Source organism: Urocitellus parryii, chromosome 4 (genome assembly GCF_045843805.1).
Source record: "Urocitellus parryii isolate mUroPar1 chromosome 4, mUroPar1.hap1, whole genome shotgun sequence".
NCBI lineage: Eukaryota > Metazoa > Chordata > Mammalia > Rodentia > Sciuridae > Urocitellus > Urocitellus parryii.
In genome coordinates, this window is record NC_135534.1 from 2,137,332 (window position 1) to 2,162,903 (window position 25,572).

A 25,572-nucleotide genomic window follows, 5' to 3' on the forward strand; every position below is an offset into this window, starting at 1 on the left:
CCTCTGTGGACAGCCCTGGCTCCTCTGGGAGTCCAGCATCGTGGGGTCCATCCATGGGCCTGAGCTCACCTACCCTGGAGCCAGCAGCTGGTGGGGTCCAGGGGGGACGAGGATGTTTGGGCAGCCAGCCAGGTGCACCTGCAGCTCCCTCAGCCCAGCCTCTCCTTCCTGGGCCACCTTTGTTGGGGGACATTTGGAATCATCCAGAGTGACTTTTGTTTAAAAACGCACACAGGCCGTAGCTGCAGCTCCGGCTTAAAGCTCGACGCTGGTGTTGAGGTGGTCCACTCAGAGCCCTGCTCTGTCTTTGGCTTTAGCCCAGCTTAACAAGCCCTTCGCCCTCATCTGCCTGGCGAAGCGCCCTTCCCAACAGCGGCCTGGGACCTTGCTTGGTTCCAGCCGCCACTGTCCACTGCAGACGCTTCAGCTGCCCTGCTGCGGGGCCAATGCCTCGAGTTCAGCTCTGCTTTCAGGACGTGTTCTTTAATGGTGGTGGGACACACAAGGCGGACTCCCCACCTCGACATGGTGAGCGCACAGCTCGGGCGCTGGGTGGCCTCAGCCTGGTGTGCAGCCAGCACCACCCCAGCCTCCGGTCCCTGCACCCTGCTGCCTTGTCTCTCTGCACTCCGGGGCCTCCCGAGAGAGGATCCTGTAGTGTCCCTGTGCCTGGCTCAGGGTCCATCGAGCCCCTTGACTTTGGGCATGACCCCTTGCCTGGATTAGCCGAACTTTAAAGCACTCACATCCTTTTCCCGTGTTGGGTAGATTAGATACGTGAACCTGGCAGCTGGGTCCTCTGGAGCGCCCCAAGACTGTGCTCACCTGGAACCCCCACTCAGGGCTACCTGATGGCCAGCTGCCAACAGCTGGTGGGGTCCAGGGAGATGAGGTAGGGTGGCGGGCAGCGAGTCTAGCAGGCACTGTGGATGAGATGTGCTCCAGAGTGGGCCTGGCAGCCCTGGGGTCCAGGCCCAGCCCTTGCTTCTCCTGGACAGGACCTGCTGGATTCACTGGGCTGGTCACCTGAGCTGGCCGAGCAAGTCTATGAGGAGGTGCCAGGCAGGGCCCAGAACATGGGATGTGGTGGAGGGTCTCCATGTGGCTTTAGGCCCTGCCTTTCCGCAGCCCCTGGAGCTGGCCCCCGCCTTCCACGTGCCTCCCACTGTGGCCTCTACAAGGCCCTGGCAGGACGCCCGCATTCTCCTGTGTTCCCAGGGCACCTGGCTGTGAAGATATTGAAGTGATGTCCGATAACATGCTGGACGTCCCTCAAGGCTGGTGCTGCGGTCACAGCTGCTCAGGTCAATGTGGCTCGAGGGGAACAGTGGGGCATTGTCCTGGGAACCATTGCTCCCTCCACAGCGCTGCACCTGCTGGGAGCTGGGCCGGGCAGCGTGCAGGTGCGGGCAGCCCCAGTCCAGAACATGGGCCAGTGTCTTCCTTTCCCTGGGCCTCAGTCTCCCAGCCCTTGGGGGGTGTCCTGGGACAGCCTGACCTTGGAGCTCCAGGATGCAGAACGGGGGGGGGGGGGCAGAGGGGTGTGGCCGCCCCCAAGGGCAGGGGTGCAGGTGGGCCCTGGGTCCTGTGTGAGCTCACCAAGGGCAGGAACCCTGGCCAGGCCTCCCTGAGACTCCCCGCTCCGCCCAGGACAGGAACAGATAAAGGGGTAAATAAGATAAAATGTGTTTTATCTGAGTCGATAAAGAATAAACTGTGTTATATAATTCTTCTCAGGCCAGCACAGTGTATTCAAATATTTGAAGAACTGTTTAGCCTTCAGGATGTGGTGAGGTTGAAAAGCAGCCCAGCACGTGGGGACAGATTAGCACCGCATTCTGAACCCTGGGCTCCTCAGGGGGCCACGAGGCAGGGCATCCTGGAGCCGGGCCCAGTCCCGCTCACCTTCTCCCCTGGCCTGAACAGTCTCCCACCAGCCCTGGCCCCACCCTGTGGTCGCCTCCCGCCCCACCTGCCTCCCCTTGTGCACAGGGCCAGTGTTGTGTCCTGCCCTCCCTGCTGGACCCTCCTGGGCGAGGCTCACTCAGCTGTAGCAGCCTCGGAGGGCACAGGAGGGCCCCCCAGCTGCAAAGTCCCCTGGGGCACTTGGCGCCTGTGGCCTGTTCCCGAGGCTTCCAGCTCCCCCGGGCCCTGGGCCGGCCACGCCCGACCCCAGCCAGCGCCCTGCTGCTTCCCTCCCTCACCGCCTCCAAGCAGCAGCAGTGGATGCTGTCACCCCGACAGCAGGAAAAGTCAAAGTTTGTGACAAGCCATGCAGCCTGTCACCCGTTTGGCTTGAGCTTGTGACTTGGGAGCCCGGGGACGCTCATCGTCCTGAGATAGCCTCTTGATCACCCCAGGGCTCTCCTGGGTGCACGTCACTGTTGGCAAAGCGTGGGCAGGAGCTGGTTGGGGGTCCTGGCTGTGGCCCCGAAGGGCTCTGCTGCGTCTTCCCATGCTCATGCTGCAGGAGCTTCAGGGCTGTCAGAGCCTCGGGAGGCCGCGGGCCTGTTCCTGGCACCAAGTCCCCGGGGGGACCCCTGGTGACACCACCTTCCACAGCTCTGTGACTGGGGCTCTGACTTAGGAGGAGGGGAAACCTGGCCGGGGTGCTGCCAGGGCCACATGGCTGTGCAGGGGCAGCTGGTGAGAGCTGGGTCCTGTTGGATGCCCGGTGGCTGGGGAGAGGCCAGCTGAGCACCTTCTGCCCCCAGCAGCACCTTCTCTGCTCGCTCTTGGCTTTGCTGCTGGGCCCGTCCCACTTCCCTGCAGCTGTGAGTCAGGGCACAGTGGCCTGCAGGGCCAGGGTGGCACAAGCCCCAGAGGAGCAGCTGGTCCAGTGCCCCTGGGAGGCCAGGGGCTCACGCAGGCCCTCTGCAGGGCTGGAGGGGGCTTTGGTTCGTGTAGTGGGAGGCAAACTCCGTGCAGGATGGCGGGAAGAATCGGCTCCTGTTCCAGGAACGGCACCTGCCCCAGCCGGACACTCTGCCCAACCAGTGTTTGCCCGGTGCCCACGAGAGCCAACGCTGGCTCCGGAAAGGGCTGTGCCCTTATTCACCCCCATGGGGGCTCCATGAGACCTGGCTGCAGTGTGGGTCGTGGTCTGGGGGACAGCAGAGGGCAGGGGGAGTCGCAATGCAGGGGCTGCCTGGCCCAGGGGAGCAGCAGGAGGGGCCTGGGAGGACCAGACACCCCCTGGCGCTAGGCAGGGAGGGTCCTTGGAGCTGAGCCATGTGGAGATGGAGGTGCAGAGTCCCTGTCGGGAGGCCACGTGTGCCAGCACCCTGAGACCCGAAGCAGCCAGAACCCCACCTGTGAGGGGCTGCTGGTGGGAGGCAAGGCCCAAGGAGGGGCGGGGTCCTGGGGCTGAGGGACTGTGGTCCGACTGGGGTCCGGGTGGTGGCCTTGGGTCCGGGCTGAACTGGGGCTGTCCTGTGCCAAGAGACAGCGTGGTAGCCGTGGGGACAGAGGCAAGGTCAGTGGGAGGGACAGAGGCAAGGCAAGGTGCTCGGGGGTCAGGTGCCGGTGCGCACACCAGGGGCTGAGTACTGCTCTGCCCCAGGCCATGTCTGGTCACCAGCTCTCAGGACACCCACAGGCCGGGGTGGGGGACAGGCACCAGGTCTCAGCAGTGACTCCTGGGAGGGTGGGCTCAGAGGATGGCCTGGCCCCTACCTGGGAAGTGGGGCCTCCCTGTGGAGCTGAGGTGGGCCCCCAGGAGGCAGCAGCCGGCACAGAGGTGCCGACCTGGCTCCCTCGAGACTAGCAGAGAAGGTGGGGGAGCTGCGCTGGGCAGGGCCACCATGGTGACAAGAGGGCCACTTGCTGGCTGCGTGGGACAGCAGCGTGGTCGAGGTGGGGTCGGGCTGGAGGTGGCTGTGCAGGGGCCACAGATGGCCCACCAGGGACGGTGGGTGGGTCCCGAGGGCTCGGGGCCACAGAGGCCAGGAAGGGGGGTTTTAGCCACAGGAGCCTGGGGGAGACGCCCAGGTCCCTGTGACCCTGGAAGCCCATCTGTGACCTCTGAGGGTCGGGGCCCCTGTTGGGCAGAGGGAGACGGGGAGATTCGGCAGGGCTGAGCCTGCAGGAGGCGCTGGGTGTCCTGGCTGCTATGGGACTGAAAGCCACGGGGGCAGTGACTCTCAGGGCACGGAGGGGCCTGGGCTCCTGGTACTGGGCAGAAGGTCGGCACCTCGGGGGGCAGCCACCCTCTGCCCGCCCCTGAGAGCCCGCGGAGGTGTTTGCCGTCCTCAAAGCCCTTGGAACATCTCACCGGCTGCCCCTCCCCAGGCCGGAGGAGGGCTGGGGCCACCTTGGCCTGGTGACATACAAGGACACTGAGCTCAGTGGAAGAGGGACCCTGGGGGTTCACTAGTGGGAGGGGGTGGTTCCTCAGCTTTGTGGCTCCCACCGGATCAGAACAAGTGGCCTGTGTTCTGTGTGTCACAGGGCACATGGGCAGCCTGGGTGCTGGCCCTGGGCGAGACTCTGCTTCCTTTTCCTTTGATGAACTCTGAGCTGGTGGCCCGCTTCTCCTTGTGACCACCAGGCACCCTGCCTGGCCCTGTGTCCTGCCTGTGGGGCCAGGGGAGCTTGACCAGAAAGGGTCTGTGGAAACGGCGTCCGGAGACAGAGCTGCACCCCAAGGCACGTGGCGAAGAGCACGTGCCCCGCAGAGCTCGGGGGTCCGAGCGCACTGCCCTTCCGGTCCAGAGCATTGGTCATGCCGAAGGGGAGCCCTCTTGCCCACCAGTGCCCCGAGCTGCTCCCTGCCCTGTGGACCTGCCCATCCAGGACACGAGCCCGTGATGGGTGGTCGTGGGGTCTGTTGGCTGGGCACAGCATTTTGAGGTCCTCCCATGTTGGGCAGGTCTGGGGTGTCCACTCACAGCTGAGGGACGACTGGGCTCTGGCAGCGTTCTAGGATCTCACACGGGGTGCATCGGTGGCGGCTGCTGCTGGGTGGGTGCTGACCCTGCGCCCTCCTCTCTTACAGCTTCCTCATCGTCCTGGTCTGCCTCATTTTCAGCGTGCTGTCCACCATCGAGCAGTACGCCGCGCTGGCCACTGGGACGCTCTTCTGGATGGTATGTAGGGGCCTGGGGCCTCCACATGGCTCAGTGGCCTTGGGGTCGGCTCTGGGAAAGAGGAGGCTGCTCCCGGTGCCCCTGGTGCTGGGCTGGAGGAGGCCATCTGGGCTGGGACCCGGCACAGAGACCTGTGCGTGTCCCTCTGTGGGTGAGGGCTGGGGCATCTCATCCCTGTGTGGCCAGTCCCCAGCCCTAGAGAGGAGCTCGGGCCGTCTGAGGACCCAACTCCTGAGCATGGGGTCTGGCCCTCCACCTCTGCAGGCCCCGGGTGCTTGTGGGGGGACCCTAGCTGAGGAGGGGGCCTGCCCCGGCATGGATTCAAGAGCCTGGAGCCAGGGCCGAGAGGGCCCCCTCTGCTCACGTCTCTCTGCTGGGCCCAGGCTCTGTGGGGACCCGCGGCTGGTGTGGTGCTGAGGCTGCTGGGGGGTGCTCTCTGGGGACCAGCTGTGTCCGGGGGACAGAGAGTCCCCGAGGAAGCCGCCTGGGGGCCACGGAGGGCCTCTCAGGACTGAGTCCGCACCTCTGTTACGCCTGCCCTCTCGCGGTGGGCTGTCCCCGCAGCTGCAGAAGGGGCAAGGATCAGGAGGGGCTTTGCATCGCCCGCTACCTGGGGCTGGCCGGGCCAGCTCTCATGCTCATCTGGCCCTGTGGCCTGTCCAGCTGGGCTCCTGAGTCACCCTGGACAGCCCAGAGGTGGTGCCTATCTTGATTTTAGGCAGCCAGGTCTGCCTGGGCTTTAGCGGTTCTGGATTCTGAGTTATGGGTCAGCGTCCCCTGCTCGGGGCTCACAGTGCCCCTATGGGCAGTTGTATGTCGATGTGGCGCGTGGCCACTGGGACTCTCGTGAGGCTGGACCCCTGGCCTCCAGTAAAGCGGCTCCTATCCCAGAGTCTCTCCCACCTGACTTGAGGTGCACCTTTGTTAAAAACCAGATTCCAATGCAGTGTCGCCCTGGGGTTCCCTCCTTGGCCTCCCGGGGCCAGGCAGAGGCCTGGCTCCAGTGGGCGGGCAGGGCCTTCCCTGCAGGGCTTTCCTGGCCGTTCCTGCTCGTCTTCTCCTCCCAGTGACCTCACGACCCAGTGGTCCGGCTTTGGCACCTGATGAGTTAGGTCGGGGAGCCTGGCACCTGTGGTGCGTGTCTCTGGGAGCCTGTGTGGTGGGGGCCATGGGTCTGGGACGGTGGCTGTGGGTTATTCCTGATAACAACAGGGGTGCCAATGAGCAGTTGGGGATTGCTGTCACTGAAGGGTCCTCTCTTGTGACGTGTTTTATGGGGTGTTCTTGGCAGTCTCCTGGCCTGGGTCTGTTGTGCTTAGTCACTGATCTAGCAGGTTCCCCCGGGTTCCTGGGTTCTAGGATGGAAGTCCCCTGTGCAGGTACAGCTGTCACCAGTCCTGCTGTGCGGCCTGCTGTCACTTCATGCTTATTCAGAGGAATACCCAGCCACCAGGCATGGGGACGGGCATTTCCTGGTGTTGGGTACTGTCCCCCAGCCCCAGTCCTGTGTGGTGGGGTGTGACGGTTGGGCTTGTCCCACGTCTCTCTGGGGTGTCAGAGTTTTGCGGGGGGCTTTTGCAGGACCCAGGGACCTCTCACAGTGCTCAGTCAGGCTGTGTCTCTCCTTTCCTGCTCTAGGCTACTCCCGTGCCCCGTGCCACCTGCCCAGGACCCTGGCATCCCTCACCCCCCGTGGACCAGCTGTCCTTGAGAGCTGGCTGAGCTGCTGGCTGTGTTTCACAGGACAGCATGGGGTCACTGTGCAGGGAGGTGTGTCGGCCACAGGGCGTGTGCACCAGGCCTGGCCTCTGCGGGTCCCTCCGTGGGGACGGGGTCTTCGGTGCTCCACCCTGGGACTTGCCCTGGAGGGCCTGGGACTAGGGTTCCCCACGGTTCTCAGCTGTAAGGGCCTGGCTGCGGAAGATTCCCCAGGAGAGGAGCACGTGCACATCTGTGTGTGTGAATGTACACATGTGAGCATGCCGTGTGCCCATGTGCCACGTGCGAGGCAGCGTACACACGTGTATGCATGTGCCATGTGTGCTCACGCACAGCTGAGTGCATCTGGGCATGTGTGTGAGTGGGAGGCTGCGTGCACCTGTGTACACGAGCTTGTTCATGAGTGTGCACTTGCCTGCCGTGTGGTGTGTGCCTGTGAGTGTTCAGCTGTGTGTGTGTGTACATGGGTGTGTTTCACGTGTAGTATTAAACCATGGTGACGTGTTCACGTGTGTGCCCATGCGTGTGTGATGCATTCAGCTCCTCCTGTGCTACCTCGGATCTGGGGTGGTCAGCCTTGGTCCCCCAGGGTGACTTGGGCCCAGGAGCCACTGCCTCCTTCCACCTGGCCCTAGCATTTGTGGAGCCTGCCTGCCACCTGGTGGCTGCTTTTGGAACTGCACTTGCCTTTCCACAGAGCCCTCAGGCTGGCAGCCACTGAGCACTGGGCCTGGGAGGTCCACACCTCCCACCCTCTCAGGGCAGGTGCCAGTGGAGCAGCTCCCCTTCCCCACAGCAGAGCCCCCTCCCACTGTATCCCCCATCCAAGTAGTGGCTCTTTTCCGTCCTGTGGGAGCAGTGGCCCTGGCTGTGTCCCTGGGCCCCCTCCCCACACTCCCACTGGGGAAGCTTTCTAAAGCCACCTGATCATTCTAGAAGCTCCCGTGGCATTTGGGGCAAACTCCAGCTTCTCTCATGGACCCCCAGGTGCCATTGTTCAGGCACCCTCTTCCTGTCCCTGGCCCCCCACTTGTTCTCTGCTGCCTCTGGGCCTTTGCACCACTCTGCCCGGGCCTGGCTCTCTGACATCTCACGGGGCTGACTTCTCCCAGGACACCTGCTCTTTCTTCAGAGGGCAGGGTGTGATGCTCTGCCTGGGGCTCACCCCTCCCAGGGACCCCTGCCCTGCCTGCCCGCCTGCCAGCACGGTGCTTCCTGCTCGGCACACCCCCGGGGGTATGCGTTCCTGGGCCTTAATTTCCCCATCTGTAAAATGGAGGCGGTGACAGACAGCCCCCTGCCTGCCACATGGCCTGGTCATGTTTACACTCCGTGTCCCCCCACTTCAGCCTGAGGGAGTGGCCCCTTCCAGGTGGGTTGAGCTGACCGTGTCCAGAGGCCTATGCCAGAGTGACAGCCCTAGGGGGTTGGGGGACATTGGGAAGGAGGCAGCCATGGCCTAGCACTGGACCGAGCGGGCGGTCGGTGGGGCCCTGTGGGGCACGCCTGTGAGGCAGTCAAGGCTCTGTCGGGTCGGGGTGCTGGGGCGGGAGGGCAGGGTGAGGAGCGAGCCTGGCTGGGGCCCTACAGGTGGGGACCCTGCAGCTTGCCGTCTCCAGGTGGGCGAGCATGGAGCACAGGTGGCTGGGGAGGGTGCCGTCCCCAGGCCGGGGCACCCGGTGTGGGGTGCCGGGAGATGCCTGGAGCCGTCGTAGGGGGGCAGTCTCCGCAGACCATGCAGACACCAGGGGGCGCCCTCGTCACGTGCATTTCTGCAGCCCCTGGGCCCGGCCCAGCTTGACTGCGAGCTCAGCCCAAACCGCAGCCCCGGGCCCCACGGGGGCCCGGCCAGCCTGCAGGGACGGCAGTGGGAGATGTGGAACAGCCTTCGAGGCTCTTCCCGAGCCGTGTTCTCCCTCCTGCTGCTGCGCCTGGCTGTGACGGTGCCAGAAGGCTGTTATCTCAGCGAGGGCCGAGGAAGCCCCAGGGCGGCCTCCGAGGGATTAAGCATTCTGCTGAACCAGGACATTTGGGGGCCTGAAAAAGCCATCTTGGGAGGAGTCTCGCCCGGCCAGGTCCGGCCTGGGACTTTGGACAGGCCGTGGCGGGGCCCCACCTGGTTCCCGTCCAGGGGAGGCTGTGTGCTCACATGTGTCTGTGGACGTGGCAGCACGTGTGTGCCTGGGCCCGGCCGGTCCCGCTGGGGGCTCTCCCTCCGCCCCAGGAGCACTCCTCTTCTCTGCCCTGAGAGAACCTGCCCCGGCCCAGGTGAGGGCTGGCTTTTGTGACAGCCTTTGTCCTGATTCCATACCGAAAGCGTGACACGGTTCACGTCTGTGCCTTCCGGTGGCCAGCATGCCGGGGGACTGTCCTGAGGGGCCTGTGGTTGGAAACCCGTGAGTGGCGGCTGGAGGCCTGGGGGATGAGGTCACTCTTCCTCCCTGCTGCGGAGGCTCCCTTGTCCTGCTGCAGTGACCACCCCTCCCACCAGCTGCATCCTCCCCGGGGCCGGCCTCCCGCCGCAGGCCTCAGTTTCCCAGCAGCAGAGCCGGGGGGTGGGGGCCGTGCCCTGCAGCAGCTCTCGGTGGGTCTCCCTGTCCTGCTGAACCAGGTCAGGCTCTGTTCCCAGTCCTCTCAGGCCCCAACCCCCGTTTCACACTCCGGATGACCCTGCAGATGCCGCCGCTCCAGCTCCGCCACCGCACGGCTGACGTGAAGCACACTACCTGCCCCGGAGCCTGGTGGGGCAGTGCGGGCGTCGCGCTGGCTGCCTGGGACCGCTGTGCTGTCTGCTCTCATATCACGTCTGGTGGCCCTCGGGAGGGCATCAGCAGAGCCCCTGCCGTCCCTGCCACGTAGCGAGTGTGCTGTGTGCACACTCTGATCCTTTCCCTGAAGAACCTTGTTTGCAGCGGGAGAGGGGGACTCTCAGAGGTTGAGTCACTGCTGCCCAAGGTCAGGGGACCAGCGGGTGGCTCAGGTTTTCCATTAACAAGCCCCAAGCCCTGTTTCCCTGCGCGCCCGCACCTCCCTGCCCCAGGAGCTCCTACACTGCTGACCGAGCGCCATCCTTCACTGTCACTCGGTGTCACCTTCCTGCCTGACTCTGCCCCGAGACGTCCACCACTTCCTCCTGGGCTCCCAGGTCCTCCAGGAAAACATCCTCTCCCCTCTGTGGATCTGGAGAATCTCTTTGTTCCTGGCACACAGGGTCCCTGCCACGGGGGCTCTCTCCGATTTCTGCTTCAGAAGTGCCCCCTGCCCCCTCTCCTCAGGTTGGCTCATCCTCTCCTACATCCATTCAGCCAGCAAATATTTATCAAGCGCCTGGTGTGAGCCGGGCTCTGTGTACAAACAGGACCTGGGCCAGGAGGGCAGGATGCAGGCCTGCACCCCGGGGACCTCGCGGCACAGTGCTGCCTACGTGGAGGCCAGCACTCCCGTCCTGCCTGCAGGGAGCCCTGGAGCGGGGCTTGGGGGGGACACAGACTCCAGCTCTGTGCATAGCCCCTGGGGCCCTGGCCGCTGCCGCTTGCTCAGATTCAGGGTCACTCTGGGAGGGGAATTCCTCCCTCACCTGAGACCCCCTGTCGCTCCCCCGTGGCCTGTTCCAGGGGACACAGCCCCCAGGCTGGGTGGGCCACAGTGAACTCAGGGCCTGAGGCTGCTCCCTGGTGAGTGGGCCTCTGGGTGTGGTGGACACTCCCTCTCGGCCTGGTCAGAATGTGCTGCAGCCTGTTTGAGGCGGGCACGGAAGTGCAAGTGTCCCTTCTGGTGTCTGGTCCTGCAGGAGGACTGCTGGGCTGGGGCCGCAGGGTTTTCTTTGTGCTGTGGATCGGGACCGCGAAGGCTGTGTGACAGAGGGCCGCAGGCAGCTTGAGCGGTGGACATTCCTCTCTCTCAGCCTGCAGGCCCAAAGCCTGAGCCCCGGGTGGCAGCCATTCCAGTTCCTCCGAGGCTGTGAGGGACCCTGGGACCCAGGCCTCTCCCTTGCTGCGGGGTATCTGTTGGCGATCTCTAGCCCTCCCTTCCTCTCTTCACCTGCATCCTCGGGTGGGTGTGACGCCCAAATGTCCTCGTTTTGTCGGCACACCAGTCACTCAGGGCTAGGGGTCCCGTTCTCTATGGCTCTGTCTTAAGCCACATCTGCAGAACCACCTGTGAACTCGGGTGAGACGGTCCACCCTGGGCGCCGCTCCCAGGGGTCTCTGAGCTCGGCCCACATCCTGTGGCCTGTTCCAGTCAATAAAGTTTTATCAGCACATGGCTGCGCACCGGTGAACGCGACCGCTGGAGGATTGTGCTTCCACCGCAGGACGGGGACCCTGTGACCTGCAGCTCCTCGAGCGTGCACCTTCTGATTTGAGGGGAAGTTGGCTGAGCCCTCCTCGAAACTGTTAGCTGTGTCACTTTTAAAACAGTGACACTCACACTGGCATGTGAACCATGGACAGTTGTCTCCCCTGAGAGTCGGGGGCGACGGGCCGGAGCCGGAGAGCTGTCCACCCGGCCATCTGTACAGTGCCGGGGCCGCTCACGGCCGCCTGGGTTCCACTGTTCCCCTCTGGGTGGTCTGATGTTGCTGATTTCAGACTCGCAGGGTGGCAGTGGGCAGCTCACACGGGTCCCAGACGCCCTCTGCCCTGCTGGGCCAGCTACCCTTATCTGCCCACTCTCCCCACCGTAAACACCTCCCTGTGGGGAGTCCTGTGAGTCACTGGGAGCAGGCGAAGGCCGAGTCCTACAGCAGGGCCTTCCTGCTTAGCCCAGGGCACTGATGAAGGTGGCTGCCTCGGGGTTTGGGCTCCTTGGCCTGGGCAGCCTGGCCTCCCCTTCATGGTCTCTCCCTTGTGCTGTGAAGGGTGATGTGGCCTAGGGACAAGGTGGCCGCTCTGTGAGATCAGGAGCTGGGGGGGGGGTGGCAGGACAGGGTATATCGCCTGGCTGGGAGCCTGGTCCCCAGACTGAGGGTAAGGGTCTGGATTGGCCGTGCCCTGCCCTAGAGGCAGCTGCGTGAGGACAGCTGACATTCCTTATTCAGAACAGAGAGGACAGGCGCCCAGCTGTAACCAGAACCGCGGGCTCACAGAGCCATGCTCCACACGGGCAGCCTCCACGAGGCCCACGGCGGGCCTCGCCTCATCTGTGTGGGTCCAGTCACGTCCGCCACGTCCATTCAGCGCATGATGGGCAGGTGTCGTGGGGGCCAGGCGGGGTCCAGCACCACAGGGTCGGCCACGGCCTTCCATCAGGACCCCTTGGCCATGCTGCTCTCCAAGTGTCCCAGCCTGTCCCCTGAAGGGAAGGAGAGTGGTCCTGGCTCGGGCATGGCCGTATGACTTGTGGACCCCAGAAAGACCCCCAAGGGCCAGGTAGAGGCTCAGGGTCCTACCCCCAGTCTCCCCACACCCCCGCTCTGTCGAGCCTCCTGGAAGACCTGGCCCTGTGACCAGGTCACACGGCAGGTGATATTCTGGGGACGTGGAGTAAAGGGGAACCCCTGCCGAAGAGCTTCATCTTGGAGAATATCTATGAGGCTCAGGGCGGGAGGCCTGGGTAACGCGGCTGGCACAGCCTCTCCAGGCCCAGGTGCACCAGGCCCCGTCTTTTCTGTGCTGGACTTGGGGCCTGTGCAGCCACATCCTGGGGTTGAGCCAGTGTCTCCTAGACCTGCCTTCTTGGCAGTGCCGTCCCCCAGCCAGTCTACAAGGGCCACTCCTTAGGTGCGGGGAGCAGGACATAGGGGCTGAGAATCCTGTCACCTCTGGGGCAGGAGGGGCCCCGTGACCAGAGGCACCCAGGAACCCACATGCAGCGCACACCCCCGTCCCCCGCACCTGGTGTACGTGGCGCGCATGTGTGCGGCAGGCGTGAGGCAGGCCCCCTCCCAAGGCCGCCAGGTGTCTGGGTGGTCTCACATTCTGCAGCTCCCCCACCGCACCTACCCCCTTCCCTCTTCAGAAATTATGATGACCTGGCTCCAGGTCGGTAATGAGAGACAGAGCCGGGTCGGGAGCAGGCTCTGGTGGGGCCAGCCAGGGCGCCTGCTGGCTCAGGGGCTCCTGGGTCAGCAGAAAGGACCCTTCTGGAGGTGACAGCCATGCAGGGCGTGGAGGTCCCTTGGTCACCCAGGCCACGTGGAGGGGTCCCATGGGGCTTCCTTCTTTGCTGAGTGGGTCCGACAGCCAGGAGCGTCGCTGTGAGGGTGGCCCCCACTCCTGTCACCTCTTGGGCACGTCCAGGCCGGGTGCTCTTTTCCTCTCCCGCCTCCCCCACCACCATCTTCCTTCAGGCCCAGGACAAAAGTCAGCCCTGGGGTGGGGGCCGCCTGCTGCGGGCCCTCGGGTCTCTCCATTCGGGTTTAGTGGGATTAGAGTGTGCCGGCCGTGGGGACAGGTGTTTCCTTTATGCTCTGCCTGAGGGCTAGAAAGAACCCCGTCAGTAAGTGCCATGTTCGGTGGGGGTCTCGGGCTCCGAGTGGCTGGGGGCGGGTTTTGTTAGGTCCTTGTTTTTACATCTGACCCGGCCAGCTGGAGAGCCTTGCTTCAAGCGCAGGGTAACAGCTGACATAACATAGCAGGGGGCTGCACAGGCCGCCCTGGCACCCGCTTTCCCGTGGGGCGCCTGGGGCTGCCGGGGGGAGTTGTTGGGGATAAGAGGATGAGCCCAGCGGGCCTGTGGCTGTGGGGCACGGCACGGTGGGGCTGCCAGCTGTCCGCCCGGGAGTGGGTGGCCTGAGTGGTGTGCTGCGGACAGGGGCCTGGGGAGGGGGCTAGGCAGAGGCCTGAGTAGTCCCCCGGGGCACCACGCTCAGAAGAGCTCCGATCACGTTCCTGGCCTCCCCAGGTCACACAGAAGGAAAACCAGAGGCCCTGGCTGTGCGCCATTGAAGCATGTCATTGTGCGACTTCGTGGTGGGAGGGGGAAGGGGCTCAGTGCAGCCTGGCAGGGTCGAGGGGCCGCCACTCAAGCACCTAGGTCCCCGAGCCCCTGCTCCACCAGGCTGCCCTCAGAGCCAGAACCAGCCGCTCCTTCCACTAGATCCTGTCCCCAGTCTCAAAGCCTGCCATGGCCAGGGATGCCGGGTGGGGCGAGTGGGGTCCCTGGCCTGGGGCAGGGGCTGGGGGAGGGGCCGCAGCAGCCTCTTCATAGCTGGTGGGAGACACTCTTGAGCCCGGAGCCAGCCAGTGTGTCTGGAGCTGGCCATCAGCTCCTGGGCTGGGGGTGGGGGTGGATTTCGCCCTTGAGTGTCTTTGGGGCTGTGGCAGTTGGGGGCCTGGTCTTTTCCCCAAGCCACTCTGCCAGGAACAGCAGTCCTGCAGGTGCTGGCTGCGTGGAGGGTGCGTGCCTGGCTCTGGGTGGTGGTGTGAGGCAGGAGCCCCTCGTGGAGGCTGCTGTGGCTTCAGGTGGACCCGGTCACCACAGGGCAGAGAGAAATCCTTTGTGGCAAACAAGCGCTCGAGCAGAAGGGCAGCTGGCGAAGGTGGCGAAGGGCAGGGCTACAACTGGGCGGACCCCCAGCCGAGGAGGGTGACCACAGATGTGCACCCAGACAGCCACACGCGTGGACGTACCCGGGCCCCATGTGGATGTGCTCACGTGTGTGAGCATGTTCAGGCTCCTACACGTGCCTGCACGCACACGTGCACACAGGCATACAGCCCTGGCGCTCAGCCGGCGGGGAGCGAGACCCCCGTGGGGCCGCGTTCCATTTGCACATTTAATCCAGAAACTGTCGGCACGGGAAGCCCGAACGAGAACAAAATGTCAAGTGTGTGCCGAGAGGCACAGGCTGCCCTTCTCCTGGCGGGGCGGTGATCTGGTCAGTCTCCGAGCAGCGTGTGCTGAGAATAATCCGTGCATTCAGAGCAGGGTGGTGGGGCCGGGGGGAGGGCAGGCATCTTTATTTCATTTTAAATTTCTTTAGCTGGGTCTGTGTCTCTTCTCCCTGACGGTTCTCCAGGCCAGCTGGGGAGGGTCGGGGGAGCTGCTTCTGCCCTGGGGGGTGGGGACCAGGGCCGTCCTTTCTTGGTCCCTGCTCAGTCTTGCCAACAGCGAGTTTCCCGGACTCAGCAGCTGCTCCAGGAGTTGGGGCTTAGGGACAGCACCAGGGCACCCTCGCTGTCTGGGGGTTTTGTGTTGCTGCTATTGGTGTCTACTGAACTTGGAAAAGTCCCCTGGACTCGGGGCTCTCTCCACCTCAGGCTCAGGGTGACTTCTTTGAGTGGGGCCCACTTAGGAGCTCCCGTCCGTGAAGAGGTGCCCTTCACCCCAGGAGTTTAGGAATCACTGTTTCTCCCTGGGTTCCATGGCTGGCACCTGCGTAAGAGGGTGGCTGGTATGAGGCCCCCATGTCCTTTCTCCGTGGGTAAATGTACAAGGACAGAATGGCCGGAAAACACAGAGGGCGTATTTCTATTTACGAGACTGACCCAGTGTTTTCAGAGTGGCCGCGCCCTTGGCCTCCCTGAGCAGGGCGTGCAGACGCGGGCGTGCTCAGCAGCTCTGCGGGCTCGGCGCTAGCCCATCTGACAGGGTCCCTGGAAGCTCTTTGTGTCTGAGTTTTCATTTCCCAGTGACGAATGACGTTGAGGACCTTTTCATGAACTTAATTGGCATCCAAGGGACGGGTGATATGTTTTCTACGTCTTTCACCTGTTTTAAAGCCCGTTTGCTGGCCTTACTGTTGAGCTGTAGGTGCTCTTACATATTCTCGTCCATGGATGAGTTTTACGGTTTCCCCCAGCGTATGGCCTACCTTCTCGTTTATTTAATAGCACGTTCTTAAGACAGAAATTTTCAACTTTAGGCTATCAAATGTAGTTTTTCCTTTTAAATATTATCTTTCTTGCTTTTAGGCCACATTTAAGAAGTATCTGTCACTAAGATTTTCTTGTGAAGTTTTATTTGTGTGCTTAGCTTTAGGTCTGTGGTGGGTTAGTCTTTGCACCCTCGGGGAGGATGGTGGGTGGTTTTCTTGGGATCACACTGGACCTGAAGACCACCCTGGTGGGTGCCTGCATCTCGTTGCACTTGCGATTCTCCTCCACTTCTCATGACCATGCCAAACTCACCGTTGGTTCTAGCAAACTACTTTTGCCACGTTCATGGATTCTGTTCTCGTTGCTTCCCACAGACGATGACGGAGATGCTTTTACCCCTCTTCCTGTCTGGGTGGTGTTTATTTCTAGCCTGGTCTCAGTGGCTGGCCTACCCAGCAGTGTTCAGCAGCATGGGGGAGTGAGGTCCACTCTTAGGAAGCTCCTCGGTCCCTCACCATCTGGAGAGACATGGCAGGAGGTTCCGTAGAGGTCCTCAGTCAGGTTGAGGAATACCCCCGGGGTGCCAGTGCCCAGGGTTCCTTTGTTTTCGTGAGATGGTAGCTAATTAGGGTCTACACTTAGTGGGCAGCTAGGCACAGGTTACTGTTTGGTCTCGAGTGAGCTTTGGTCCGGGTGCGTGAGCCAGGTGGTGCTCTGGGCATGGGTGGTTGGGAGTACTACACATCACCCTTCCAACAGCAGTACCGTTGGTCGCCATGTCGCTGCTGCTTCTGGGAATTGGGAACTTTTACCTCTTTTTCTTCTTCTTTTTATACTGATCAGTTTAGCTGGAGTTTTAGCAGATTTACTGACGTCTGAGAAGCATCTTCTGGGTTCACTGGATTTTCCTCCTCTTGGCTGTCTGGGCTCTGCTGATTTTGCCAGTTCTCACTCTGCTCCCCTGCTGGGAGCTGCTGCGCGGCTCTGAAGGTGGGAGTGAGGTCCCTCTCACACAGTGCCGGGGCCGTCCCCTCTCACGGTTCTCCCTTGGCCCGCGGGTTGTTCAGAAGTGTGTTCCAGGGCCTTTCGGCTGCTGGTCGGGCCTCCGTACATTCGTAGCTGTAGGAAATACTAGGATTGGGATATCTGCAGTCTATCAAGGCCTGGCTCATGGCGTGGAGGAGGACGGTGTGCGTGTCCCGCTGCGGGAGGGCTGTTCCATAAATGTCGGCTCGTACGTGCCTCGACTGCCCGTGCCCACTGTCCCTTCCGTGGTTTCCTCCTCCTGCCCCAGCAGCCCTGAGTGAGGGGCCTGAGTCCCCAGCCCCGTCGAGGACTGTTCTGCCGACTCTCCCAGCGCTGGTGGGTTCCGCTCTGTGCGATTCAGGGCTCCGCTGCTGGGCAGCCGGTGCTCGGGGGCCTGTCCTCCTGATGAACTGTGGTGCTCATCATCAGGAAGCTGTCTTCTTGATCCCTGGTAATTTTCTTTGCTCTGAGATGGGCTTGGTCTGAGACTGACACAGCCACTCTGGCTTTTTTCCTTCTGTATTAAATAATTGGGGTGAGCGTGGCACACCATTTTCACTTGCTTCGCTGTAAGCCTCTCGCTGGCCGCGTCTCAGGCGTCTCTTCTGTGAGACGCCATTGAGCCTTCCTTTTTTTTGAGTTGTTAAGACATTCTTACCCTGTTGGGTCAGCTGAGCACACTGTGTTTATCGATACGACTTGACGCTCCTGTTCTGTGCCTCTGTCCCTCATGACCACGTGTGGTTGCCACAGTGGCGTGGGCTGTTCACAGGACACCTCTAGGAGGGCTGTTTGTCCCAGGTCACCTTGTGCGTTTCCTCGGCTGCTGTTCTCCGTGGCCTCTCTTTCTGGCTGGTGGTCTGTACCCGTGTCCTCTGACCCCCCACTGCCCACACTAGGGGTCACGAGCCGTCCCCGTCAGTCTCCCTCGTACCAGGTTCCAAGCCTGCTGACGGGACATTTCTGGAGAGTCGGTCTCAGAGTGCAGCCCTGATACTTTAATCAGTTCACATGGTGCTTTCTTTGTGTAGACCCCATGTCCTTACACATGAAATTATTAAGAGAAAAGCAGACTTCTTATTTTCCTTGTACTCAGAAGGCCGGTCAAAAAATTTTTAATTACAAAAAGAAAACTAGTGACCTTTATCCAGTGATTTTTAAAACAGTGAATCTAGAAATATGAGATAGCAATGGATTTTTATAGATAGTTGGATGGTGCTTAAAAAAGATAAATATTTACTTTTAAATGAGAGTTCAAAAGAGAATCAATAATAGAAAGTAGACTAATTGCTAAATAAACAATGCGTTTCTGGGGGGGTGGTAAGACCACAGAGGAATTTTTTAACAAACCAAGACGGCAGTTGGAGTTGTTTTATTTCTGCACGTTATTACAATGATGTAAGTGCTGCTGTGTAAACCTGGTTAAGAACGTGACTAGGACGGGGTGCAGGGTGTCCTCTGCAGGTGTCTGGGGTCTCGGTGGGAATGTGAGGGACCAGATACTGCCGTGGGGGGGTCCAGGAGGAAGAGGGGCTGGGCTGCTTTCCAGCTCGGGTTTTGGTGCCGGAGCGGGGGCCCTGCATCCGCCACCAGGGTTCGGCACCCCTCTTCTGAGGTCCAGCAGCCTGGACCTGGGGGAGCTGGAGGCAGGACGCACACCTCAGATCCAGCTCTTCCAGGGAGGTGGGCCAAGGTCTTTTGCTGATTCTGCCAGATTTTGTTTCTCAAGAAAACACGACAAACAGAGAAACGGATCTGCACCAAGATGGCAACTCAGGGAGTTGGTGGACGCGCCTGCTGCTGCTCGCTGGGCCTGCCCGGCCGTCTGAGAGCTCCACGTTGGACAGAGGAAGCTCCCCACAGCCGCTGCTCTCCACTCCCTTCTCTAGACCTGTAGGGGCAGCGGGGTGTCCTGAGGGACACGACCCATGTCTGCTGAGACGCCTCTGGAGCTCACGATCCCTAGGGGAGTCTCCTGAGCGGGTCCAGAGGTGTGGGGTGGGGAGGCTGGGGAGGCTGGGGACAGCGCCCCGGGGCAGCCTGCACCGTGCTCCCGAGCACACACACGCGTGATGGCGTGTGCGTGGGGTGCTGGGCAGGAGCTGCATGTGCGCACACTCACATGGACTTGCTGAGGGGGATGCCTCCATCCCGGGGCAAAGCAAGGACACGGTGGCAGTGAACAAAGGGGCCCTGTCTCCCGCTCGCACCCCCGCCCCTGAGCTGCTCGGGTTGGAAAAACAGCACTTTAGAGGATGTTTGGTGACAGGTGTGGGCGCCCGGGCAGGACCTGGTTTCTTCATCTCGGTTGGCTCCGGGTCAGTGCCACGGCACTTCCTCTGAGGAAGCAGGCCCAGGGGGCAGATTCTGGTGACGGTGTGGGTCTGGAAGCTCTGGGTCCCCAACAGTGTGGTGGCTGTGCCACATGAGCCTGGGGAGACAGGAAGCTGGGAAGGGGGCTTCCCAGCCTCAAGGGGCCCTGGGCTAGGCACCTCTCCTTGGCTAGCCTTCCCTGGAATCCCACGCCTCCCCTCTGGCCTGCTGGGGGCATCTTGGGGCCTCAGTTTGACCCATGCCCTTGGGTGCCTTGGAGGCCTGATGGAGGCTAAGTGCGAGGGGGTCCAGCTCATAGAGAACCTGGCAACAGCCCGAGTCCAGGGCGTCTCCAGGAACCGCTCCCCACAGCGCAGCCGGGCAGGCCGGCTTCCTGGCAGAGTAGCTGGGATGGAACACGGGCAGCGGTGTGCTGTGTGGCCCTTCCCCGGGTGCAGGACCCAGGGCCTACCTGAGAGAGGCCCGGTGGGCAGCCAACAGCACCCACCAGAATCAGCAAAAGCGTGTGGCCCCAGTGCCCGTGAAGCTTCGCCCACCCCTTTCCTGTGCCGCCTGGGGTGGGTGGCCCTGTAGAGTCGGGGCTTTTGGCCCTGCCTGTGGCCCCTGCCCCCCAGCACGAGCCCCATGGAGCAGGACCCAGCATCTGTGTCCCCCGCTCACCAGTGCCCCTCCCTGGTGGCTGTAGGTTGGATGGAATGGCACGGGGTGGGGGGGGGGGAGGCCACCTTGGGGGGAGGCCACCTGGGGAGCCGCCGAGGGCAGCAGGGAAGTGACAGGGCTGAGCTGCCGCTCACTGGTGCCCCCAGAGCCCTGGGACACACCTTGGCCAGGGCCCTAGGCTCAATGCTAGGAGGCAGGGAAGCCGGCGGACCTCGGGGAGGGGCGGACAGGCCCTGGGAGGACAGCCCGGAGCTGGAGCCATAGAGCTCCCACCCAGGCAGGCTGCCTGGCTGTGGCCTTGTTCCTGGGTCCTCGACGATGACTTGGAGTCGAAGTTGACGAGCGTTGCGTGTCAAGGGCCAGGGACATCAGGCTGGGGCGCGGACGTCACTCCGGCAGTGAGGCCGAGCCTCCACCCTGTCACCCCTGTGCCCTCACTCTCTCCAGGCTGTTCCTGTGGCACTTCAGTCCCACAGGAGGGACCCTGCTGGCCTGGCCGGGTGGGGGAAGGCCACCGTACCCTGGCTGCAGTTCTCCCACGCCACGGCCCCTGCCTCCCCCTGGCCTGGTGTCCCTCCCCAGGTCATGTGGGTCAAAGGGGATGGCAGGAGGGCTAGACAGGGGGAAGACTGGGCAGTCACCTGAGCAGCTGAGCCGGGGTCCGGGGCCAGCAGGAAGTGGCAGGGCTGAGCTGCCACCCACCCCCACAGAGGGCCTGGTCAGCATGCTGGGATGGGCCCCGGGGACACAGGCAACACCCCTCACAGGTCCCTAGGAACAGGCAGGGAGACGGCTCCAGGGCCGTGAGCCTGGTGGCCCCGAGGGCGGTCCAGGGGCAGGCCAGGAGCTTCTGGGAAGGACCCGGGGAGACAGGGGCTCGGTGTCGTGGGGTTGCTTTTTGCTTTTTTTTTCTTAATCTCCAAAACCCACATCTTCGACTTAGTGACTCTTAACAACTTCTTTTAAGAAACAACCGGGGCACGTGTGTCTGTGTGTGTGTGTGTGTGTGTGTGTCTTAGGTGGGTCTCATGATTTTCTGATTGCTTCCTGTTTGGGGCTCAGGGCTGTTGACCATTCTCCCCTCGATACGTGTCCAGTTCGAGGGGTTCTGGCAAATGCCTGCAGCTGTCAGCCCCCTGGGTCCCAGGGAGAGACAGTGCCGTCGCCCGGGGGCGCCTAGCACCAGGGAACGCGGCGCGGCCCGCCGCCTCTCCGGCGTCATGAGGTTGGAATCTGCCGCGTGCACCCCGAGCCTGGCTCCCACCCCTTGGCACGGCTCGTGTGGGGCTCCTCTGTGTCACGGTCTGCGTTCAGTAGTTTGTTTCCTTTGTTTGGAGAGGATAAAGTGTACCACGGTTTGTTTATCCGTTCACAGGCGGACAGACACTTGAGCCGTCCCGTCCAGCTGTCGTGACGAGGGCTGCAGGATGTGCGCACAGGTCTTGGAGTGATCATGTCTTCATTCCTCTTGGGCCGGGGCCTGGGAGTGGGGCTGCTGGATCCTGTGGCCAGGCCGCTTCCCGTCCCGATGAACTGCCAAGCTGCCTGCGCAGAGGCTGTGGGCGCCGTGCCCTCGCCGGCGGCCTGCGAGCGGGCGCCGAGGCGGCTACACTCTCCCCAGCACTGAGTGTTGTCTGCGTCTTGAGTCTGGGCCCTCATGTGGGGGCTCCCTCTGCACCCCGGGGACTAATTGGCACACGTGCCGTTCACAGGTCCACCAAGCACTCAGAGCCCAACCGCGGGGTGCTGCCTTCCTGGTTCTGAGCTGGGGGAGCTGGGGCCGCAGCGTCGACGCGAGTCTTTGTAGATCTGCGGTTTGTGGATATTTCCTCCCAATCTCCATCTCTGCATTTTCCCAACAGGATCTTTCAAACGAGCAGCAGTTTTTAATTTTGATGATGTCCAATTCATCAAGGCTTTTTTTTTTCCCGTGTAAGGTTCATGTTTTTTTGTGTTCTAAGAAATAGTTGCCTAATCCAAGGTTACAAAGCCTTCTCTCCTGTTTTCTGTAAAAACCCTACAGTTTCACATTTCTTGTTTAGATCTGCGATTCATTTCAAGTCTGATCTTATGTACGGTGACAGGCACGGATCGAGGTCAAGTCTTTCTGCATGTGGTTACCCCGTCTTCCCAGCAACTTCTTCCCATGGAATTACTTTGGCACCTTTGATGAAAATCAGTTGGCCGTGTGTGGGGGTCCGATTTCTGTGATCTGTCCTGCCAGCAAAGCCCTGTCCTGATTACTGTGACTTTTATGCTAAGCCTTGAAATCAGGTCCTGTTAATCCTCCAAGTTTGCTCATTTCAGAAGTGTGATGCCTGCCAGGCTTCACATGCTCATGTAAACCTTGCAATCAGCCGTCGGTTTCCATGAACAAAATGAAGCCCTGCTGGGATTCCGACGGCCTTGCCCTGGTGGGGAGACGGGCTCCAGCGTTCCCTGAGTTTTCTGACTGGGAACAGGCCACCCTATACCTGGAATGCCATGTAGCTTGTGGGACCCAGGACACAGAACTTGCTAGATATGTCACTGAGTGCTTTGTACTTGTGAAGCGGCTTAAGTGACGCCTTTTCTCCATCCCATTTTTGGACTGTTGGCTCCTGGGATGTAGAAGTACAGCTGATTTTTTCATATTGACCTTGTGTCCCGTGTCTTTGCTAACCTAATTAGCTCTAGAGGGATTTCTGTTCATTTGTTTTTGTTTGTTTTTTGTAGATTCTTTAGGATTTTCTATGGAGACGATCATGTTGTCCCAAATAAAGTTAATCTTATTTTTTCCTTTCCAATCCATATGCTTTTTATTTCTTGTTTCTCCCTGACAGCACTGGCGAGGCCTCCCGCTCCACTCTCGGCGGTGAGGAGAGAGCAGATGTCCCTTCCTGCTGCTGGCGCGGAGGGCAGAGCACTGCTCTTTCCGTGGGAGTGACGTTCGCTGTGGGGCTTCTGCAGGTGCTGTTGACCAGGCTAGATTCCTTTTCTTCCCAGTTTGCTGGGAACAGAGAGCCCTCAAGAACGGCTGTTGGACCTCTGTCAGCGGCCTCTGCCCTGCTGAGATGGCCACCCTCCTGTCCCCTCTTGCTTGGGAACCCAGCGAGTGACACCAACTGATTTCAGAGTGGAACCCTGCATCCCTCCCTGAGGCCCACTTGGTCCTGAGGCGCATGGACCTGCTGAGACTTGTGGACCGTGACCCATGCCATGCAGGGTGGCCTCTGTTCCGTTTGCCCATCCTGCCCTTGGCCGTGCATCAGAGGGAGCTGGGAGGCGTCGGCTGCCCGCCGCCTTGCGGGAACTCGGCGTTTCTCCCTGGGGTGTGGGGGGACTCGTGAAGCCCTGCGGGCCTGCAGTTTCTGGTGGGGAGTTTTGCACTAGCATTAGCAGGCCAGGCTCTCTGGTTGTCTCTTCAAAGGTGTTTGTCCCCAAGGAGCCGACGTCCCCCACTGAATATAGACACAGACCACCAGGGGAGACCTTCCTGAGCAGTTTAGGGGCTATGTGGCCCCCAAGAGTCAGAAGGCAGCCCTGTGCAGGGGGACCCACCCCAGGGACCCCAGAGCTGCTCCCAGCCCCTGGCCACCCAACCTGCTGCTGGCTACCCAGCGCCACGTCCCTCCCCAGCCATCCTGCATAGGATGGGGTGGGAGCTGGGGTCAGACCTGGTACTCCCTTTTAGCCCCTTCCCCAGGGAGTGAACCCAAGGAGACAGGCTCCAGAGCCCAGGACAAGCTGCTGTGTGTGTCCCCCTCACTGTGTAAACTGCAGCCCTAAAACAACACCGTGCTTCTGAAGTTGTTCACATATTAGCTCTTAAAACAGCAAAATCCGTGCACAATTTCCTCTCAATCCCTTAAAACATTCCTGAAAGGAAAAAAAAAACTGTCTAAATTCACCGCCTGTCATTAAAATCTCTAGATCTGCAGAACGAGCAGGGCACCCGGCCGTCGGTAAACAGCGAGAGGGCTGCGGACTCGCCCGGCGCAGCCCCTGCCCGGCCTCTGCAGCCCTAAACGCAGGGATCTGGGCACAGCACCTTGGCCTCTGCTGAAGGGGCCCGTCCAGAACAAGGCACCCCAGCCAGGCGCTGCCCCCCAGTCTCTCTGCTCTGCTGGACTTAAAGTCCTGCGAAAATTCTTAACCAGGACACTTTAGTGGGCTCCAGGTGGGACCCCCCTCTCCGTTCCAGCCCCACTTAAGGGAGCTGTGGGGGGTGGGCTTCATGGTGTGAGGAGGCATCAGCAGTGGCCTGAAAGTGTGTCCGTTTGGCGGCTGGAGGTGGGAATCGCCTGCCGGGAAGGGGAGGTTGTGTCCTGAGCACGGCGAGGCTGCCTGCCAGCTCCCCGTCCTGGGGCCCACGCTCCCCCGCCACAAGTTGTCGGGGGCTGACGGGGGGGCCGCTCCGTGTGCAGAGGCCCCAGGTGTGACTCGGGGCTCAGGGCCTGTGCTCCAGGCAGCTCCATCTGCCTTTCCCACTGCTCAGAGTTTCCCTTCCACACACCCAGCTTTGACCTGCTGGTCCTCGGACTGGATGCTCCAGCTGCCCGAGTCCGTCCTCGGAGCAGGAGTTCCGTGGTGTGGGGAAGTGGCAAGCCACACACCCCCCCAGGAGCAAGCGCGCCCTCACCAACGCAGTGGGGACCCCTCCTGGGAGAAGCATTTCTGGACATCTGCAGGGACTTTGTCCACTCTCTGGCCTGGCCTGGGTGACAACCTGGTGCCACTTGCTGCCCCAGCAGGTCAGAAGTCCAGGACTGGGCATTAACAGTGTGGCTCCTTAGTAGGATGAGGGAGAGCCTGTCAGACCCCTCCCCTTGCTGGTGGTCGCTCGAGTCTTGTTTGGTCCTTGGTTGGTACATCGCCTCCGCCCTTGTGCTCATGTGGCACTATCCCTTGTGCCTCGGTGCCACCAGCCCTCTTGGGTGGGGGCCCCCGCTGTTCCGGTAATCTGGTCCCCACCACCTCATCTTACCTAGGCACATCTGCAGCCCTGTTCCAAGCTGGTCCCACTTCAAGGCACTGCTAGGGAGGGACCTGAGCCCATGGCTGGGGGCTGAGGGTGCTCGGACCCAGGACCAGCAGAGGATGATGGAATCCAGGGGACACAAACCTCGGGGCAGCCAGGCTGCCTGCCAGTGTAGAGTCACCTCACCTGCACCACGTCAGGACAGAGACCCTCTGGCCTGCCTGGCTGTCCAGTGGTACTGGAGATGGCTTTGTTCCCCACAGAGTGACAGAGGTGAAGCACAGGGAGAAAGAAGCCATATAGGAGGTCTCCTCTGCTGGAAGGAAGCCTCAGGAAAGTCAATGGAGGGGAAACAGACTTGAGATAGGCGCTTGTTCGGTTCTGTAGAGAACCAGGGGAGCTCAGAGTGCGGTTAGATGTCCAGACTCACGAGACCCCAAGGGAACAGCAGTGCGCCCATCGACTAAGAAATGTCAGAGCGCGAGGACCAAACAGGTACCACCTCAAGTGTGAAAAGAAAGAGAATCAGATCAAATGAATCCAACTGTACACTAAATATAAATGTCCCGAATTCCTCTGTTAAAAGACAGGGAATGTCAGGAGTATCCGCGGTCTGTTTGTTTCTGTTTTGCAGCTGGGAATCAAATCCAGGGCCTTGCACATGCTAGGCAAGTGCTCTACCACTGAGCTCCACCCCACCCTGATTTTTATTTTAAACAGATGAATCATTCAATAGAATTAAGCAAACCCAACCAATAATTGACTATTGAAAAATAAAAGGATGGCCAAAAATATGCCAAGAAACTACATACAAATATAAAGTTCAGGAAAAAAAACAAACAGGGAGGACATTATTGTCAACAGTGAAGTCCAGATATGATGAGTGTGGATGACGGATGGCACCACTTATGGGGGGAGGCCTAACTATAAATGTTAAGGCAACTAACAGCGTAAACTGTGTAAAGCTAAACCAGTGTGCAGGGAAGAGCAGGTTAAACATGGAAGGTTCATGCACCTCTTGCAG

At 61.2% G+C, this 25,572-nt stretch overlaps 1 protein-coding gene across 3 annotated transcripts in view; it reads left to right on the forward strand.

Moving 5' to 3' along the window:
• Window positions 1-25,572, forward strand: part of Kcnq1 (potassium voltage-gated channel subfamily Q member 1) — a 284,802-nt gene that overhangs the window by 48,145 nt on the left and 211,085 nt on the right. For all 3 annotated transcript variants that reach the window (XM_026411297.2, XM_077797616.1, XM_077797617.1), the window contains exon 2: window positions 4,997-5,087. In XM_026411297.2, the coding sequence (XP_026267082.1) occupies window positions 4,997-5,087 (91 nt within the window). The remainder of the gene's footprint in view (window positions 1-4,996; window positions 5,088-25,572) is intronic.